Source organism: Pterocles gutturalis, unplaced genomic scaffold, assembly GCF_000699245.1.
Source record: "Pterocles gutturalis isolate BGI_N339 unplaced genomic scaffold, ASM69924v1 scaffold17169, whole genome shotgun sequence".
Lineage (NCBI taxonomy): Eukaryota > Metazoa > Chordata > Aves > Pterocliformes > Pteroclidae > Pterocles > Pterocles gutturalis.
This window is the reverse complement of record NW_010131010.1, coordinates 3,272-19,176: the sequence shown is the minus strand read 5'-3', so window position 1 is coordinate 19,176 and position 15,905 is coordinate 3,272. Positions and strand designations below refer to the sequence as shown.

The window sequence follows — 15,905 nt, the reverse complement described above, 5'->3', positions numbered from 1 at the left end:
TTCAGGCTTCTTGTTTTTTCTACCTGTGGGTTTAAAAGGCTCCTGTAAATACACCTCTGACTTCACCAGACAAAAGAAACCCACTTACTAACTAATTCAATACTTTGCCTTTCTGTCTTGTTAACATATGAAGATATTTAAACTGACATCTTGCCTAAGTTCATTATCACTGTCATTCTCCTGAAAGGTTAAAGTCTCCACAAACTAGTTTAGACTCATTTAGCACAAAAAAGCATTTTCACCTCCAGCTGTGCAATGATATTGCACCATAATGTAGTTCAAATTGTGGGGTCCATGTTAAGAAAAACCCACAGCCAACCAAAACTCATTTTCATTGTTTTCCATTTGTATCTGGCCATCTCATCCAGAGTGAGACCAAAAGCAAGAGTGTTGAGAGAGGAGGATGTACTGAAGGAGAAAGAGGAACAAAAGCCAGCCCTATTCAGAATCCAAACAAGAGTATACGCATAGGAGTCTAGATCCTGGGTAATCTTGGGTAGTCATAGTGTTTAAATAAAAGCTGCGGTAAAGTATTTAAGAGAATACTTTGATTGCATTTGGGATCTGGAGCTTTAACCAACCAACTTAAGGAGCAAAGACACTCTTGTTCCAGCTATTCATTTGTAGCTCCAGCTCTCTGCATGGAAACAGGTATGCCAAAGAATGTATCAAAAAAATTGTCTTCATCACTGATCATGTACCACTGCCTGATGCAGTTGTTCAGTGCAAATATAAATTATATTTGTAAAAATCAAGCACATTTGCTAGCTTCTGTTTATCTAATCGTGCTGTTAGCAGATAGTTAACTAAATCCAAATTGTGACTTTTTAAACAATGATGACTGTATATGGAGAGAAAGTGGAAAAGATAGCTAATAAAAGTTTAGGCAGTCTCAGCAATCAGTCAAGTAGTATTACTCATCGTCTGCATGGCTGTGGTTTGCCACATTATTGTCAAGTTTAAAACAGCTATTAATGCTTTATTTCATACTTCCAGAGACATTTTTTAGGTTCTTAAATTGGCATTTGGTCAATTTTAAACAGTCTGCTTTCGTGTCTGGTCAAATGCCTAGGCATTTTCCAAAATTAAGCAGGAAAGCTGAGAAAGTTAACAACAGAAGCAATGTATAATGAGCTGAGAAAATTCATAGGGCATGACTGGTCGGGATTGTCTCTAAGAGCCTTGAGTAAGATGTTGTCAGCTAAAAATGAACTAAGACAGTTCTGAGTCCTTATCCCTGAAGAGATACTAAAGAAGGTTGCAAGTTAACACTATACTTTTTTCGATCTATGCAAAATGTATGCATGAAATGGTACTTGCACACTAACCTGCTATCTCTAAAAGGAATACCTTCACCATATGGCAATTATCACAGAAACAGAATGGCCTGGGTTGGGTTGAAAGGGACCTTAGAGATCAGCTAGTTTCAACTCCCCTGCTGTGGGCAGGGTTGCCAACCACTAGAGCAGGCTGCCCAGGGCCCCATCCAGCCTGGCCTTAAATGCCTCCAGGGATGGGGCATCCACAACTGCTCTGGGCAACCTGTTCCAGTGCCTCACCACCCTCTGAGTGAGAAATTTCCACCTAATATCCAACCTAAATCTCCCCTCTCTCAGTTTAAAACCATCCCCCCTCGTCCTGTCACTATCAAGCCCTGTAAACAGTCGCTCTCCCTCCATTTATAGGCTCCCTTCAAGTACTGGAAAGGCGCAATGAGGTCTCCCCAGAGTCTTCTCTTCTCCAAGCTAAAAAGCCCAATTTCCTCAACCTTTCTTCATAGGAGAGGTGCTCCAGCCCTCATATCATCTTTGTGGCCCTCCTCTGGACTCGTTACAAGAGCTCCACATCTTGTGCTGGGGACCCGAGCACGATTATGGATTACTTCTAGCCTTAAATAGGTAAGTACAGCACTATCCCTCTCTGCTGAAAGGTTGTTCACACTTGGAAAAGTAGGATGGTATGAAAACAAGGGTTAGAGAAATAGGACTCATACTTGGAACCTGAATAGTTTGAAGACGACTGAGTTGCACTCGGTCAGTTTAATTGCTGATTTGCCTGTTTCATGCTTGTATAAGGTGCATTTGTATCAAGAGTAATTAAAGATGCTTTATTCAGTAAAAACACAAGAGCAGTCAAGAAAGATAGAGCATTTTCAGTTTTGTTTAACTAGAGTAGAAAGGCTTCCAAATATCTATGACAAATGTTGGCAACATTACAATACTTATTTGGTTTGGTTCACATTAAAAAACAAGCTGTCTACAGTTTAGTGTCTTCGAACATATATTTTATGCATAAATAATAATAATGAGCCAATTTTCACATTCCTGTCTGGAAATGCTATTCCACCCTCCACACTCCTGAAACACAGCAACAAAAAACCTTGAACCCCACCCAAGCATGGATGTGCATGTGTGGCCTCTGGTCACCAACATACCTTGTCCATCTGTTTGGATGGCATTGTGTTTAATCACAAGTTAGACAAAGTCTTCCACAAGAGTATTGTGGTTTGGCAAAAATAAGTTTGGAAGAAACATTTCATATTACTGATTCATATTTTCCTCTATGTTAGCACATCTGTTCTGTTCTTAGCCATCAAATGTAAGCCACTCTTTATTACGTCATACACAGTCTTAAAGGAAGGCAATATAATTTCTCCAAGGAAGATAGATCAGCTGTTGCAGAAGGCTGTGGAACATACATTGTTCAGGCAGAGATAAAATGTAATTTTTTTTAGCATCTCATGTTTCATAAAATGCTTCCTAAAATATGGCAATAGAACACCTGATTTAGCCAATTCAGTTTCTGCCATCATAACATTTATAGCAGTGAAACTGATCTAATTTTCTTCCACGCAAATTCTGATGGCAAGGACATTTCAATGAAATTATTTTGGACTTTAACATGAAAGAATGAAATCTTGGCATGCTTTTTTTCAGATAAGCATTTGAGACTTTTTTCTTTACATATTCTTTGTTGGTAAAATTCTAAGTGGTAGAGGAAAAATAGCCAGGAATTTTCTCTGAAAAGCACAAATCTTTATTTCCTTTAACCCTTTTGAAAAGTTGTTTCACATCTTATTTCTGCAGATGTTATACCCTACAAACTGCTCCTCAGTTTCATGCTAATTACTTATCTAAAGCATTTTTCACAGTTCTTTTTTTCCTGGCAATGTGTGAGGGTTAGCACTATAAAGTAAATGGCATCATCTTGTGAGGGAAAAAGTCTTCTCTATTAAATTCAAAACCTGAATTCTGACTTTCTCAAACACCCACTGCTATGCAAGCTGTTGTGCAAGGCTTGACTGTCTATAATCTGTTTTCCTTTTCTCTTGGTCTTTTACTAGATTTTGGCTAAATTAATGGATGTAATCATAGAAAGGTTTTGTTTTCATTGAAATGGACAGAAGTGACAAATAGCTACAAAGCTGAAACTCAACTATTCAGACTATGTCTTTCCTTGTTTCCAGGGAACATTTCCTTTTCCAGGAACATTTTTTCCACATGTTTGGAGCTCAGAAATTCAAAACTATACAGGCTATGATTACCAATACTTATTTTGCTTTATGACTCTGTAGCAGAAGTAGAAACAGAAAATTGCTTCCCTGGGAAGTGTGCAGTTTTTGTTGGAATATTTGTACTGAAAAATGCCAATCTCTGTATGAAATGAAGAAAATCTCTACACAGAATAGTCATTATACAGTAGCCTAGAACCATTCCCAAAACAAGTCTTCCCAGTGCGTAACTGAGGAAAAGAGAGCAATACGGACTAAGATAGCAAAGAATGTAGAAGTTAGCATAATACTTGGAGTACATGGTAATATGCAATAAGGAAGAAAGTTTCTTCCTCTTTCTCTTAACAGTGCACTAGTATGGAAGAAGGCCAGACTAAGCCCTTAGCTACAAAGGAGTGGCTTTTCTACAATAACTGTTTTTTGGATTATATAATTAAAGGTCAGAAGAAAACCTTCATGCTTTTCTTTTTTACTGTCTTCCAGCCTCATTTATATCAAAGTTGCTCAGGTCATTGTTTTCAGATGATGATGCAGAAGGTTTATATATCTAAAGTTTCTCTGCTGGAAGTGTCATCTAGAAAGGTTACTGTGACATTTCTAAAATTGTCCCGTGTCAATATGAATGAAACATGTTTGTTTTCCCTGTCATGCATATATACTGTGTACATGTATATGTATATTTATATAGAACACACATACATATATATGGAATATTAATGTTTGAAATAATATTTTCTTTATGTTCTATTCTGCTTTGAATGCATCAATTAAGAGTAGCAAGGAAAACAATACATCTCAAACATGAATGATTTGGAGGAGAGAGAGAAGATGAACAACAGTTTCCTTCCAATGATACAGTTTTCATCAGGCTCGGAGTTATGAACAAGCTTCACCAACCCTAGATACTAAATAAAATGTTGCTTATGGCAGCTAAATTAACTATAGTATTCTTTCCTATGTCTGATGGACTTTCATGCAGAGTGAAATATTTTAAAAAGACAACTTAAATATAGTTACATTAAACTTAAAGATTGTTAGTTGTTGTATCAGCAATGTCTTGAAAATGTAGCAGCTAAATTTTCTTCAAAGAAATTAATATTTCAGGCACACTCATATGAAACTGCAAATATAGTGAAGGCCAGGTGAGTTTAGCCAAGTACAGGTTAAAAAAAGGTTTTCTATCACTACCATCTACCATTTTACTGGTTTAATTGTCTTATGGATACTGTTAAAACATTTTCTGGAAAACTATCCTATGATGATTCAGTAGTGCTTGGAGATGAAGAATGTCAAGGATCACTGATCCATTTGCATTCAGAATTATAGGGTAGGATTCCATTTTGGGGGCAGAAGGAATGTCATAAAAATGAGAACACACGAATAATTGTAGCAGAAATCCAGAGGCCTATAGAGCCTGACTTTGATGGTAGCCAGCTATGGATGGTTTGGAAGAGTGAAAGCACGAAGTGAGCATATAGTGACACTTCCACGCAGAAGTTACTTCTATGATCTCTACCAACGTAAAACTCCAGGGCTTCTTGAATTACCGTAACTTGCATTGAGGAGCTTTTGAAACATTTCCTTCAATGGTTTTGTAATCCATGTAAGCTATTAGTATCGACAAAATCTTGTAGCAAGGAACTCCATAGCTTTAGGTGTGTTTTGTGCCTGAGAAATAACTAATTTTCTTCTTTTTGGACCTGAAATTTGTTTGTTTGTTTTATTAGATTATTCCTGTTTCTTTTATTGGAAAACACAATGAATAACAGATCTTCTATATCATTCATATTTTCACAGTCAACTGCCATATGTCCTGTCAGCTGAAGAATCCTAACCTGCCTTGTTGTTCCTCACAGAGAAACCATTTTCTTCCTTTGATCATCCTTCAACCTCTTTATCTTTTGTAGGTTTGGAGTATTTTGTTTGGGGAAGAATGTGATAAGGACTGCAATAGAACATTCAATACAAGGACATGAGAGATAGCAGCATAACAATTTTTTTGTTTTCCTAATAAATCTTAATATTTTATTTCCTTTATTTACTTAATATTGAGCTAAGGTTTTCTTACAATTAGGTATTATAACCACATGATCTCATTTGTGAATAACTGTGCTCCATCACTGTACCACTTCACATTACTCTACAGTGATTTTATCTGTTAATTTATTGTCCAGTCATTAACAGTTAGAATATGTCCCTTTATTTCTTATGACCAGCCCATTTATTTACTGGTCTTAAAATTGATAATAATAATAATGAATAAGTTCTCTTACCCCATTATTCATCTCCTTTTCCAGATCAAAAGATTAGATCATGAAGGATTCCACTTTTGGCCTTCATCTGCTAAGATTATTGAATATTTACTCATATCATTGATTGTCTTTTGCCCAGGTGAGGAATTTCCATTTTATACTATGTCAGATTAATTTCTTTATGAGTTTTCATAGGACACCTTGTTAAGCACCTTTTGGATACCTAAGTAGACTATGACATCTGGAGTTCCCTGCTCTACATGTAAAAATTGTGACTGTCTTGATTCATAGCAAGTATATGAAGCTCCTGAAGGTGATCAGATCTTCTTCTGACTTTCTGTCCTCATGAACAAGCAATTGTGGCACTATCCAGAAACCAGCCAAAATCACAAATGTTCATTACTTCTGTAATTCTTTGTAATTATTAAATTCATAAGGGGCGATGCATACTAGAGACCACTGTTAAATATACTGAAGTTCCTCTGTAAATTAAAGTTTGTCAACACTGTCATGATTTCAAAATTATCAGGAGTTACTGATTAATTAATTTATTGGATTTGTTGTACTTTTTGTGACCATCAGTCACACTACTTTGTCATCCTATAGTCTGTTTGTACCATATAAAATTTAACTGTTGTCTTTCCTCCGGTATTTTAATGAATACAATATAGTTAGAATTTGTTCAGTTTCCCTCAAAAGGACAGATATAAGAGAAGCTTGCTGAAAGTTTCCACACACAGCACCTAAACACTGATGCAAGTATATTTAGAAAATGTTTTCCTTCCAATACATAATCAATAACAAAAATATTGTTTTGCAAACATTAATGGAAATGTTCAGTAGTATTTGCCATGTATATGTTCAAAACATTATCTGATCTCTGGTTTGTAGTCAAAAACCAAAGAATGAATATTTGTCACATTTCTTTTCAAAGAGTTTTTTATTTTTCATTGTTTACTGAGGTTGGCATCAGCTTAAAGACAATAAAGTTTCTTCAAAAGTTAAATGTTCGTTTTGAATTTTTTTTGGAAAAAAAAGATAAACTCGTATTCAAAAAAATATGTTATTTTAAACCTGTCATTTTGATTTCATAGTTGACTGAATTCCTTTAAAATGAAACCAAAAATAGTTATAAAGAAAACAAAAGAAATGAAAAAAAATTATCTGGCTTATTGTCTTTATTGATTCCCATGTTGTTGTTACTATATTTTACATCTTCAGTTATGTGGAAAGTGACTTTTCAGCCAGTACAACCATATTAGAATAGAGTTTGAATAATCCTCTTAAAACTGGAGAGACGATGGAGAAGTCCATGTCATTTTGTTTGGAAAAAAAAATGTATTCACTTGTCTCCTTATATATGCTATTATCTTTACTATTTACATGATGGTTTTGGACATAATATATAACACTTATGAATAAGTGAAATTGTTTTAGCTTGCACATCTATCTGCTCATCTTGCTGTGAACAGATTACTGCTGAGTGATTTCTGTGCTGCTCAAGTGAGTCTGATAATGATAATACAGTGTTTGAAGGTTTCTGGTAACTTTTATAGTCAGATCTCTAGTTCACTCATTTGACAAAAAGTAAGGAAGCCTAAACTCTTTTGCTGATATGTTTGTATAAGATATATGTTACTATCTATCTTCCTAAAAAGTTAACTGATTTTTTTTTTTTGATTAGTCAGTGATAGGTCAAAAGAAAGTATTTACTTTTTCCTAATGTTGGATAAACCTAGAGGAACACTGCTAAATAATTTGACTTCTGTTAGAATAAAGGCATTGTTTTTCTCCACCATTCACAATTAACATAGTGAGCAACCTGATAGCCCTTGAGACATTTTTGTAGCTAGTCCAGTAGCATCAAATTATAAGAGGATCGAAGAAGATTAATATATCAAATTTAGGTTTTCTTCTCCCAAATTTGTGTGATATGTAGCATATGAAGAATTTAGAGAAAACTGCATAGAAAATCTGATTCAAGGGCAACAGAGTCACTCATGACAATGAGTGAGAGGAGTGAAGGGCAGGCTCTTGACAAACAGTAATGTAATTGATAAATACTTCGTCCTAGAAATACTACTACATGCAGTTGAGAGACAAATGATGGAAATGTGACACCTTGAGATAGTGAACAAGTGAAAAACTTCTGCATATACAGAACTGGCACCTGGTGGATTTTGACCTGATGATGTGCAATCTGATAATTTAGTTGATTTAGGAGCTTGTTTTATTCCATTTTGTCTTGGTTTGTTTTTTTCAGTCTGCTTACACAGTTTTCACCATCAACCTTTTCTCTGAAGGTTTTATGAAATACTACTGTCTTTGCTGTTGTTAACATAAGATCTTGGACACACCTTTTACAAAATTCCTTTTTTTTAAAAAAAAACCAAACAATTCCTTGCAATGGACTCTAAGAACACACTTTACTGGGGGTCCAGCGGCTGTAATAGTTTTGTCATTTGTAGGTTCCACCTGCAATATTAATGTATTTTCTCTTTTTTTGTGTGTGGTCCTGTGGCGTTGCTGTCATCAGAACATATACAAAATTCATTCAGACTAAACAGTACCAGGGTCTCATTTACTACATGTTGTCACATTTTGTTAAGTTTCATACAATTTCATGTGGCTAGGTTTAGCAGGTAGTACTTGGGAAACAGGTATCCTACTTTATGTTTTCTCCACCTTGAATTATCTGGGAGTTTCACCTTCCAATTCTTCACTACTGTAACAGTGTAAGAAAGACATTGGGATACTACCTTTGATGCTTTTCTTCTCCCTTTCCATGACTTCTGATACTCATGGCTTTTGTCTTTCACTATATGGACTTACTAAGCTGTCATGACTCACCTGTGGCATGTAAGAGCATGGAGAATATTGTTTGTAGACTACTCTGTGACTGCATGTAGTATTAAGGACTGGACTCAGTCACTTAAGTGATTCAATTTCTAAAATAAATTAGATATGACAATGCATTATGATTTCCTGAATGCTTTTTTACAATTTGTCTGCACAGGTGACTGCATGTTCCTTGCCCACTTTCACTAGGCTGAGATATTCGTACAGTAAAATGTGTACAGCAAGATGCTATTTGCACAGTAACATCTATAGTGCTGAAATGGATTTTTTTTCATTTTCCTAAAAGGTACTGGGAAATAAAGCTCCAAGAACATGGCAAGGGGTAAACAAATTTTCATTGATACTATTCATAATATAATTTTAGTTGTATGTTTATGTATTGTTATATGCTTCCACAATGTATACTACTGTTTTACTGAATAATACATACAGGATTAAATTTTAAACATTAGGTTCAGATTCTGCTGAAATATTATAAAATAACTTCCTTAAATTGAGTGACAGACAAATATTTCCACATAATTATTATTCAGAAACAAATACTGTAATGCAAATCAAAATAAGAGAGTCTTCTTTGACATTTGCTGGTATGTTTAAGGAGTGAGTGGGCTGTGTGTTTGTTTTTTCTTTCTGGAAACAGAGACTCTTACTGAGTTACATGTAAAAGTGTTGGCTGGACCTGTTTAACCAAAATCTTGTGTTTAACAGAGAGGTAAAAACCAGCTGTATCACAGCCTACTTTATCTTCTATCCTAAAGCACACTTAGTTAAATATGTAGGGTGTCACTGATCTGAATATTGCTGTAGAAAGAGAATGTTACTGGAAGAGTGCCTTGTGGCTATTTGTGTATTTAATGGATGAATTTTGTTTGTTTGTTTCTTCCTATTACATGCTGTTGAAGGACAAATAGAGATTAGGAAGAAAGAAATTAGAACCATTTCACTAGATAATCATATAGAAAATCAACTGTTTGTATGGCCTGTAAGTCTTCTCAAAGCTTTGAAATTCCCATTATCTATGATGTTTCTTAATATGCTCAGAATTATTTTCTATTAAGGAATATCAAAATTCCTTAGTTAATGAAAATATTATTGAGTGAAATGAAGAAAGGATCATAATCTTCAGAGTTACTTAATAGATCAAATAGTTTAGCTTGATATCTAGTCAATAAAAATTTGGTCTCCATTGTACCAAAATAGCTTGCAAAATGGCACTGTATTCAGCTTTCAACTTCACTGGGTTTAATGACTGCATTAATAAGAAATGTCTGATTAAATAAGAATGCACTATTGCACTTTTTGAAGGACTAATACATTCCCAATACCTGTTAATTTTATGCCAATAAAAATTTACGAGAGACAGAGGAGGGATTATCCCTCAGATGTGTTTTTTCCACAATAAATCAGTAAATACAGTCCCTATGGCATCCTGCTTTTGCTCTGAAATTATTTAATCTCAGCAAAGTTTCAAAATCGCAGTGCTTGCTTACTAAATATATCTGTGTAATCTAAAAATTGAAAGAAAAAAGAGACATCTTAAGATGTCTTGGGATACTTACTTTGTTTTGTGACAGCTAAAGTATGATTTCTGTTCCAGTTGGCTAGTTGCTCAGGTTTCTTTTACCAGACATTTCCAAGCTACCAGAAAACTCTGTAAATTGGGTGGGAGTTGTGCCAGTTTTACTGACACTTCATCAGCCTTCATCCTTACAGCTTTAGAGGAGATTAAACTACCCTCAGATGGTTGCAATACAACACAGCATTGTTTGTCATCAAATGATTTGCCTTCAGAAAAGGATGGTGTTTAAAAATAATTGCTTAAACATCTTTTTACACTTTATCAATTGCAGATAACTTACAGATCACCTCTGATGATGCAATTGTGATTCAAAATGGAGGACAAATCCATTTTTAGAAACTAAATCTTTTTGTTTGAATGGATTAGTTGTACCAGTATGTTTTTAGAATAAGGTAACTCAAGTTGAGACAAAATAGGAGTTAATCTAGAATAGAATATAATTAATTCATCTCAAAAAAACCCAAAAATTTATCTTAAACATGACAACTGTAGGAAGTTGCAGTTTTGAGCAAGCAAATAGGTCTATAAGTTGATCCTCTCCCTGGGAGCACAAGTACTTCAGATTGTGTTAAATATGTGGAGAATATTGCAGCATAGAAGTACCAGCAGTTGGCTGTGCTGTCATTGGAAAATTTCATGTTCTCCTCAAGCCTGGAATTGATGGCCAGAACAGGCAGGCAATCATCAGCATAGTTGTAAAAACTGGTTTATTTCTTAAAAATAAATACAAAAATATAAATATAAAACATTGGCAGATAGAATTTGATGAAATGAAGTTGCACAAACTTTTTTTTTAAACCAGCTGCATATTACACTTATCAACACCACGTGTACATTTTGTTTTAATTTTAATGTACAGAACAGGACATATTGAATTTTTTCTTCTTTGCCATCTTAAAAGCTGCACTTGCAAGGATAGCACATGTACCTAACAGAAGCGGCTTGTACATGAGGTTGCTTAAGGGATTATCACCCTGTTCAAATTTCTTAAGGTAAGGTATTGTTTATTTTACTTACTAAAATGGACAACACTGAATTTCCATAGCTTTGGCTCTTGGAAGGTCATTAAATAAAATACTGTATATATTCCAAATGGCATCCTACTAGAAAGAATGAATGACATTAATGGACAAATTTAAAACAAATTTTAAAAGGAAACCATTGTGCTGAGTGGCAGGAATATTTTCCTGAATGTTAAATACTGTTGAGTGCAGAAGGTGTCTGTAAAATTACTTCCACTCAAAGGAAACAAAAATGTAGCCTACTGTAGGTTAAGAAGTGTCTTTGTCACTTTCTGCTCCACCGTACATTTCAGCTAGCTTATTAAACCGAGGGCCCCATTCTCGGAGGTAATCATAGTTTTGGTCTCCTTCGGTGGTACCTGACTCTAAGGAGCTCAAGGATTCAGCTATTGAATCGTTTCCTTCATACGCATAGGTTGCAAGCGAGTCATACGGCGGTGCAGAAGGATCAGTATCATGATCTTTTAGCCTTTGGTTAATGAAATCTCGGACATCTGTGTTGTCTGGTGCTGAAGGAGTCCTCCGTGGTACAAATAATGATTCAGGGATAATGTCTCGTCGAAGCTTCTTATCTTCGATAGCTGCAGGATTCCTCAATGTGCCAATATCAAAGGCTTGTGTGTCTTCCTCTCCACCACCTTCATCATTATAACTCACAATGTTGTCTCTGATGTCCTCTTTAGAGAGGATCAAAGGCTCCTTCTTTCTTTGCCTCTTCAGAGCAGCAAACAGCACCACTATAACTTAAAGAGAGAAACAAAGAATGGGTAAAGTTCTCTACTTAACAATTTCTTAGTAGCAAATCTACCAGCTACAAGAGCTTTATTTCAGCTACATTTCAGCAATTCATTTCTGTCTGATAAGTGGATAAACATCTCTATCAGTATTAAACAGCAAGGTCTATATCAAAAATGTACTATTTTGCACATACATTGTTTGCTCTACTTTACAGAAACATGAGCTTGTCTACATGCTGTTTCTGTAATTTCAATGAGTTTTAAAATAGCCAGGTCTATTCTGAAGATTTTTTCCCTTTTTTAAGCTCAAAGAATCCTGTTAGAAACTGGTTTTGAGGTGAATTATAGGTCATTAAGTAATATTCTGAAAAGAGCAAAGCAGAGGTTTTACAATTTTTTTTTTTTTTTTTTAATTACAACATGGAAACCTCTGGGTAGGCAGTGCTTTAGTGTAGTAAAAATACTATTTACTGTTATATTCAGTGTGAAACATACACTGCATGTTGACTTAAGATAGCCATTTAAATAAAAAAGAGACATTCCTTCAAAAAAAAATTAAATTGAAAGATAGGAAAGTGATTTTTGATTATGCTATTCCTCCTCTCTGATCTTCTTTTTTGGACAACTTAACGAAAGAACAAAATGAGCTTCTGGTTGCACACTGATAGTTTTAACATTCTGGGGCTTGAATTCTTATTTACAATGTCCAATTCCCAGACAAATGGGTTTTGCCTTTTTCTTTTGTTTTAAGATGCAGTTGAATTCTTCTTGCAAAATCCATTATCATTAATTTTACCAACCTGAACAGTTTTGTAAAATGAGTTAGGCCTGAAGCATTTGTTCAAGGGGTAAAAGACGCATTTCTGTTTCTTACCCAGCAGGATAATGATGCAGAGGAGAATGGCAACCAGCGCCCCTGTGCTGAGGCCAGCAGGGAGGAGCAAGGCTTCAGCGCTGCAGGACTGCATGTTCCCCCGGCTGTCGCAGGCACACACGCGAATGGTCAGCGTGCCCGTACTGCTCTGGATCGGGTAGTCATTGTCTGATATCACCACTGGTAGAAGGTAAGTACTTATTTCATGTCGACTAAAGCCATTCCTTCTTGTCAGAATTCTGGCAGTGTTATCTAGATTGATTAAAATATACTGTTGTAGAGTATACAATTATAAGATTCATCATTTATAGTACATGCAAACCATCATATTTTACATCACTGGTAGCATTTGGAAACTGTTTCTGATATCATAGTGTTGTGGTTTAACCCAGTGGGTAGCTAAAAACCACACAGCCATTCCCTCCCCTCCCCCCACCAGTGGGATGGCGGAAGAGAATTAGAAAAAAGGTAAAACTTGTGCGTTGAGATAAAGATAGTTTAATAGGAGAGAAAAGGAAGGGAAAATAATAAGGATGATAAAAGAATATACAAAACAAGTGATGCACAATGCAATTGCTCCCACCCGCTGACTGATGCCCAGCCAGTCCCTGAGCAGCTGCGCTGCCCCCTGGCCAACTCCCCCCAGTTTTACTGTTCAGCATGTTCAGCATGACATCATATGGTATGGAATATCCCTTTGGTCAGTTTGGGTCAGCTGTCCTGGCTGTGTCCCCTCCCAGATTCTTGTGCACCCCCAGCCTCCTCGCTGGCAGGGCAGTATGAGCTGAAAAGTCCTTGACTTAGTGTAAGCACTGCTTGGCAACAACTAAAACATCAGTTTGTTACCAACATTATTCTTATCCTAAATTTAAAACACAGTATAATATCAGCTACTAGGAAGAAAATTAACACTATCCTAGCTGAAACCAGGACACATAGTAATGTTTCTCTTTTTCTAATGACATTCCCATTTGATCAGAAAGCTATTTATAATTTTTTATACATCTGGACTGTTCCTCTGTGTCTCTGCACCACCTTTAAGTGTGATTTGAAATGAGGAGTCCTCAAAACTTAAAATGTTTTATAGATTAATACATGCAGTGCATGACACCATTCCAGCTCAAGCTGAAACCCTGAAATAAAGTGGCCAACTGAGAAAAAATAACCTTCCACTTCACACTGTTCAACAAGCACTCTGTTCTGAAAGATTCTTCCTATAGATCTTCTGTGACAACACCCACGGGAATGCTATCGGTAAACTCAGTATGAGATTTTCCACATCAAAACATTTTCAACATACTGTAGAACAATTAATTATGTGCCTTAGCACATGGAGGAGATATTTTGGGGGTAAAAATTGTCTTAGGAAATCAGAAAATGTGAAAGACAGTAGGTGTTCCTGCACAGTTTTGAGAAGAGAATTTAGTAGACTGTATTTGTAGCAGACAAATCTTTGTTGTATGCAGTATACTTCAGTATCAAAAACCGTTCACTGAGTGGCCAGAGGGAAGGTAAGGAAGGGAAGGAATGAATAACAGGGAGAAACTATTTCTTCTGTTGTTAGGGCCACAACACTAGAGTGTGAGCCAGCATTAGAGTTGCTAACTTTTTAGTCCAAAAGAGAGAAAATTCAAATTTAGTCTTCATTAGAAAGTATATCTAATTTTCATCACACTTGTGGATTTCTTGAGTTAAGTGGTTAGCTATCTTGCCAGCCAACTTCAGGCTGAATGAAAATAACCCATGTGCAAAAAGAAAGAAGACAATTACAGACACAAAAGAGCAAGGTCTGTACCTCTGTACAATCAGGACCTAGTCACCAAGATGTAATCTTTATTTAAAATATTAAATTATATATTATTTTCATTGCCTCCATGATGTGAAACACAACATTTTCCTTTATTGCATCCCTTCATTGTTTTTGGGTATTTGTATGCTTTTTTTTTTTTTTCACTCAACATCAAAAACTGTACGTCTGATGAATCTTTAAATGTCTCTGCTGCCTGGGATTTTATAAGGTACCCAAACAATTTCTTTTCAATTCTTCACTTTCCTTACTCTTAGATTTTTATTTTCTATCTAACCTAAAATTCTTAATGTTGTTTCTTCCTGAAATCTTCATCACGAAAAGAGAACTGTTGCCATTGCCTTTGTGCCTTTAACACACTTGAAGGCTAATACCACGTCCCCCCTCATTTATTTCTTCTGTAATCTAGGCCCCTCTCAGTTAGTCACACTGACAATGAAGGCCAAAATGGGTGCATAGTTCCTCTTCCCCAACAGAATCTTTTAAAAATTTACTCAGATGAAAAAGTTTTACAAAGGATCAGAAGAAAAGCCAAAGTGGCTGTGCGCTCAGAACCATTACTTTCACTACTAACTCTGTGAACTACATTAGGAAACCTCAGCAAAGATTTTATCTTTATTTTTTAAATGTATATAGGCTGCAGGGGTCATACATGTGATTCAGGCATAGATTCATCTTGCTGAATTGAGGCATTCCAGATAGGTTAGTCATCCTAGGTCTTCCTCTGGTCGGTAAAGAAGTCTGGATACTGCCAGACTGAGAGCTATGGTGGGTGAACTGCTTTCTGCAGATATTCTCTTGACTGGTTCTGAAGTCTTAGGGAGATTGGTTGTATGCCTTAAGCTAGTCCAGGCTCCTAAGTACAAGCTCAAGTTTTTGTTTTTAAAAAATCATGTTCTTTTTTTTTTCTAAGGCTGCTGTTTGTAAGGCAGAGGTAAACAAGTTACACAATGTTTAATGTCTTCACTAGTAATAGTTGTAATATATTTTAAGAAATTATGAAAGACAAAAGTCAGATGGATGACAAATGAACAAACTTATTTTTTGACAGGAAGCTGTCTGGAAAGTTAAACAAGTTAGAACAGCTGAGGACATCCTGTTTTCTGCCAGCCTTCAAGAACCATATATATGTGGTCAAAAAAATTTCCATAAGGTTGTCTTTTTAGAAATAAATTTTTTTAAAAAAATCTATCTATGGCTTTTAGAAGGACTAGATAGCCAAATGTCCAGTTGTTTCAAATATGCTAAAATGTTAGGGTTAGGG

At 35.6% G+C, this 15,905-nt stretch overlaps 1 protein-coding gene across 1 annotated transcript in view; it reads right to left on the bottom strand.

The window, feature by feature from the left end:
• Positions 1–11,208: 11,208 nt before the first annotated feature.
• LOC104466888 (cadherin-10-like) overlaps positions 11,209–15,905 on the bottom strand; it is a gene marked incomplete at its 5' end in the record, with an annotated part of 5,760 nt that continues 1,063 nt past the window's right edge. Inside the window, 2 exons of the mRNA XM_010080448.1 lie at positions 11,209–11,966; positions 12,835–13,086. Of these exons, the coding sequence (XP_010078750.1) occupies positions 11,473–11,966; positions 12,835–13,086 (746 nt within the window). The remainder of the gene's footprint in view (positions 11,967–12,834; positions 13,087–15,905) is intronic.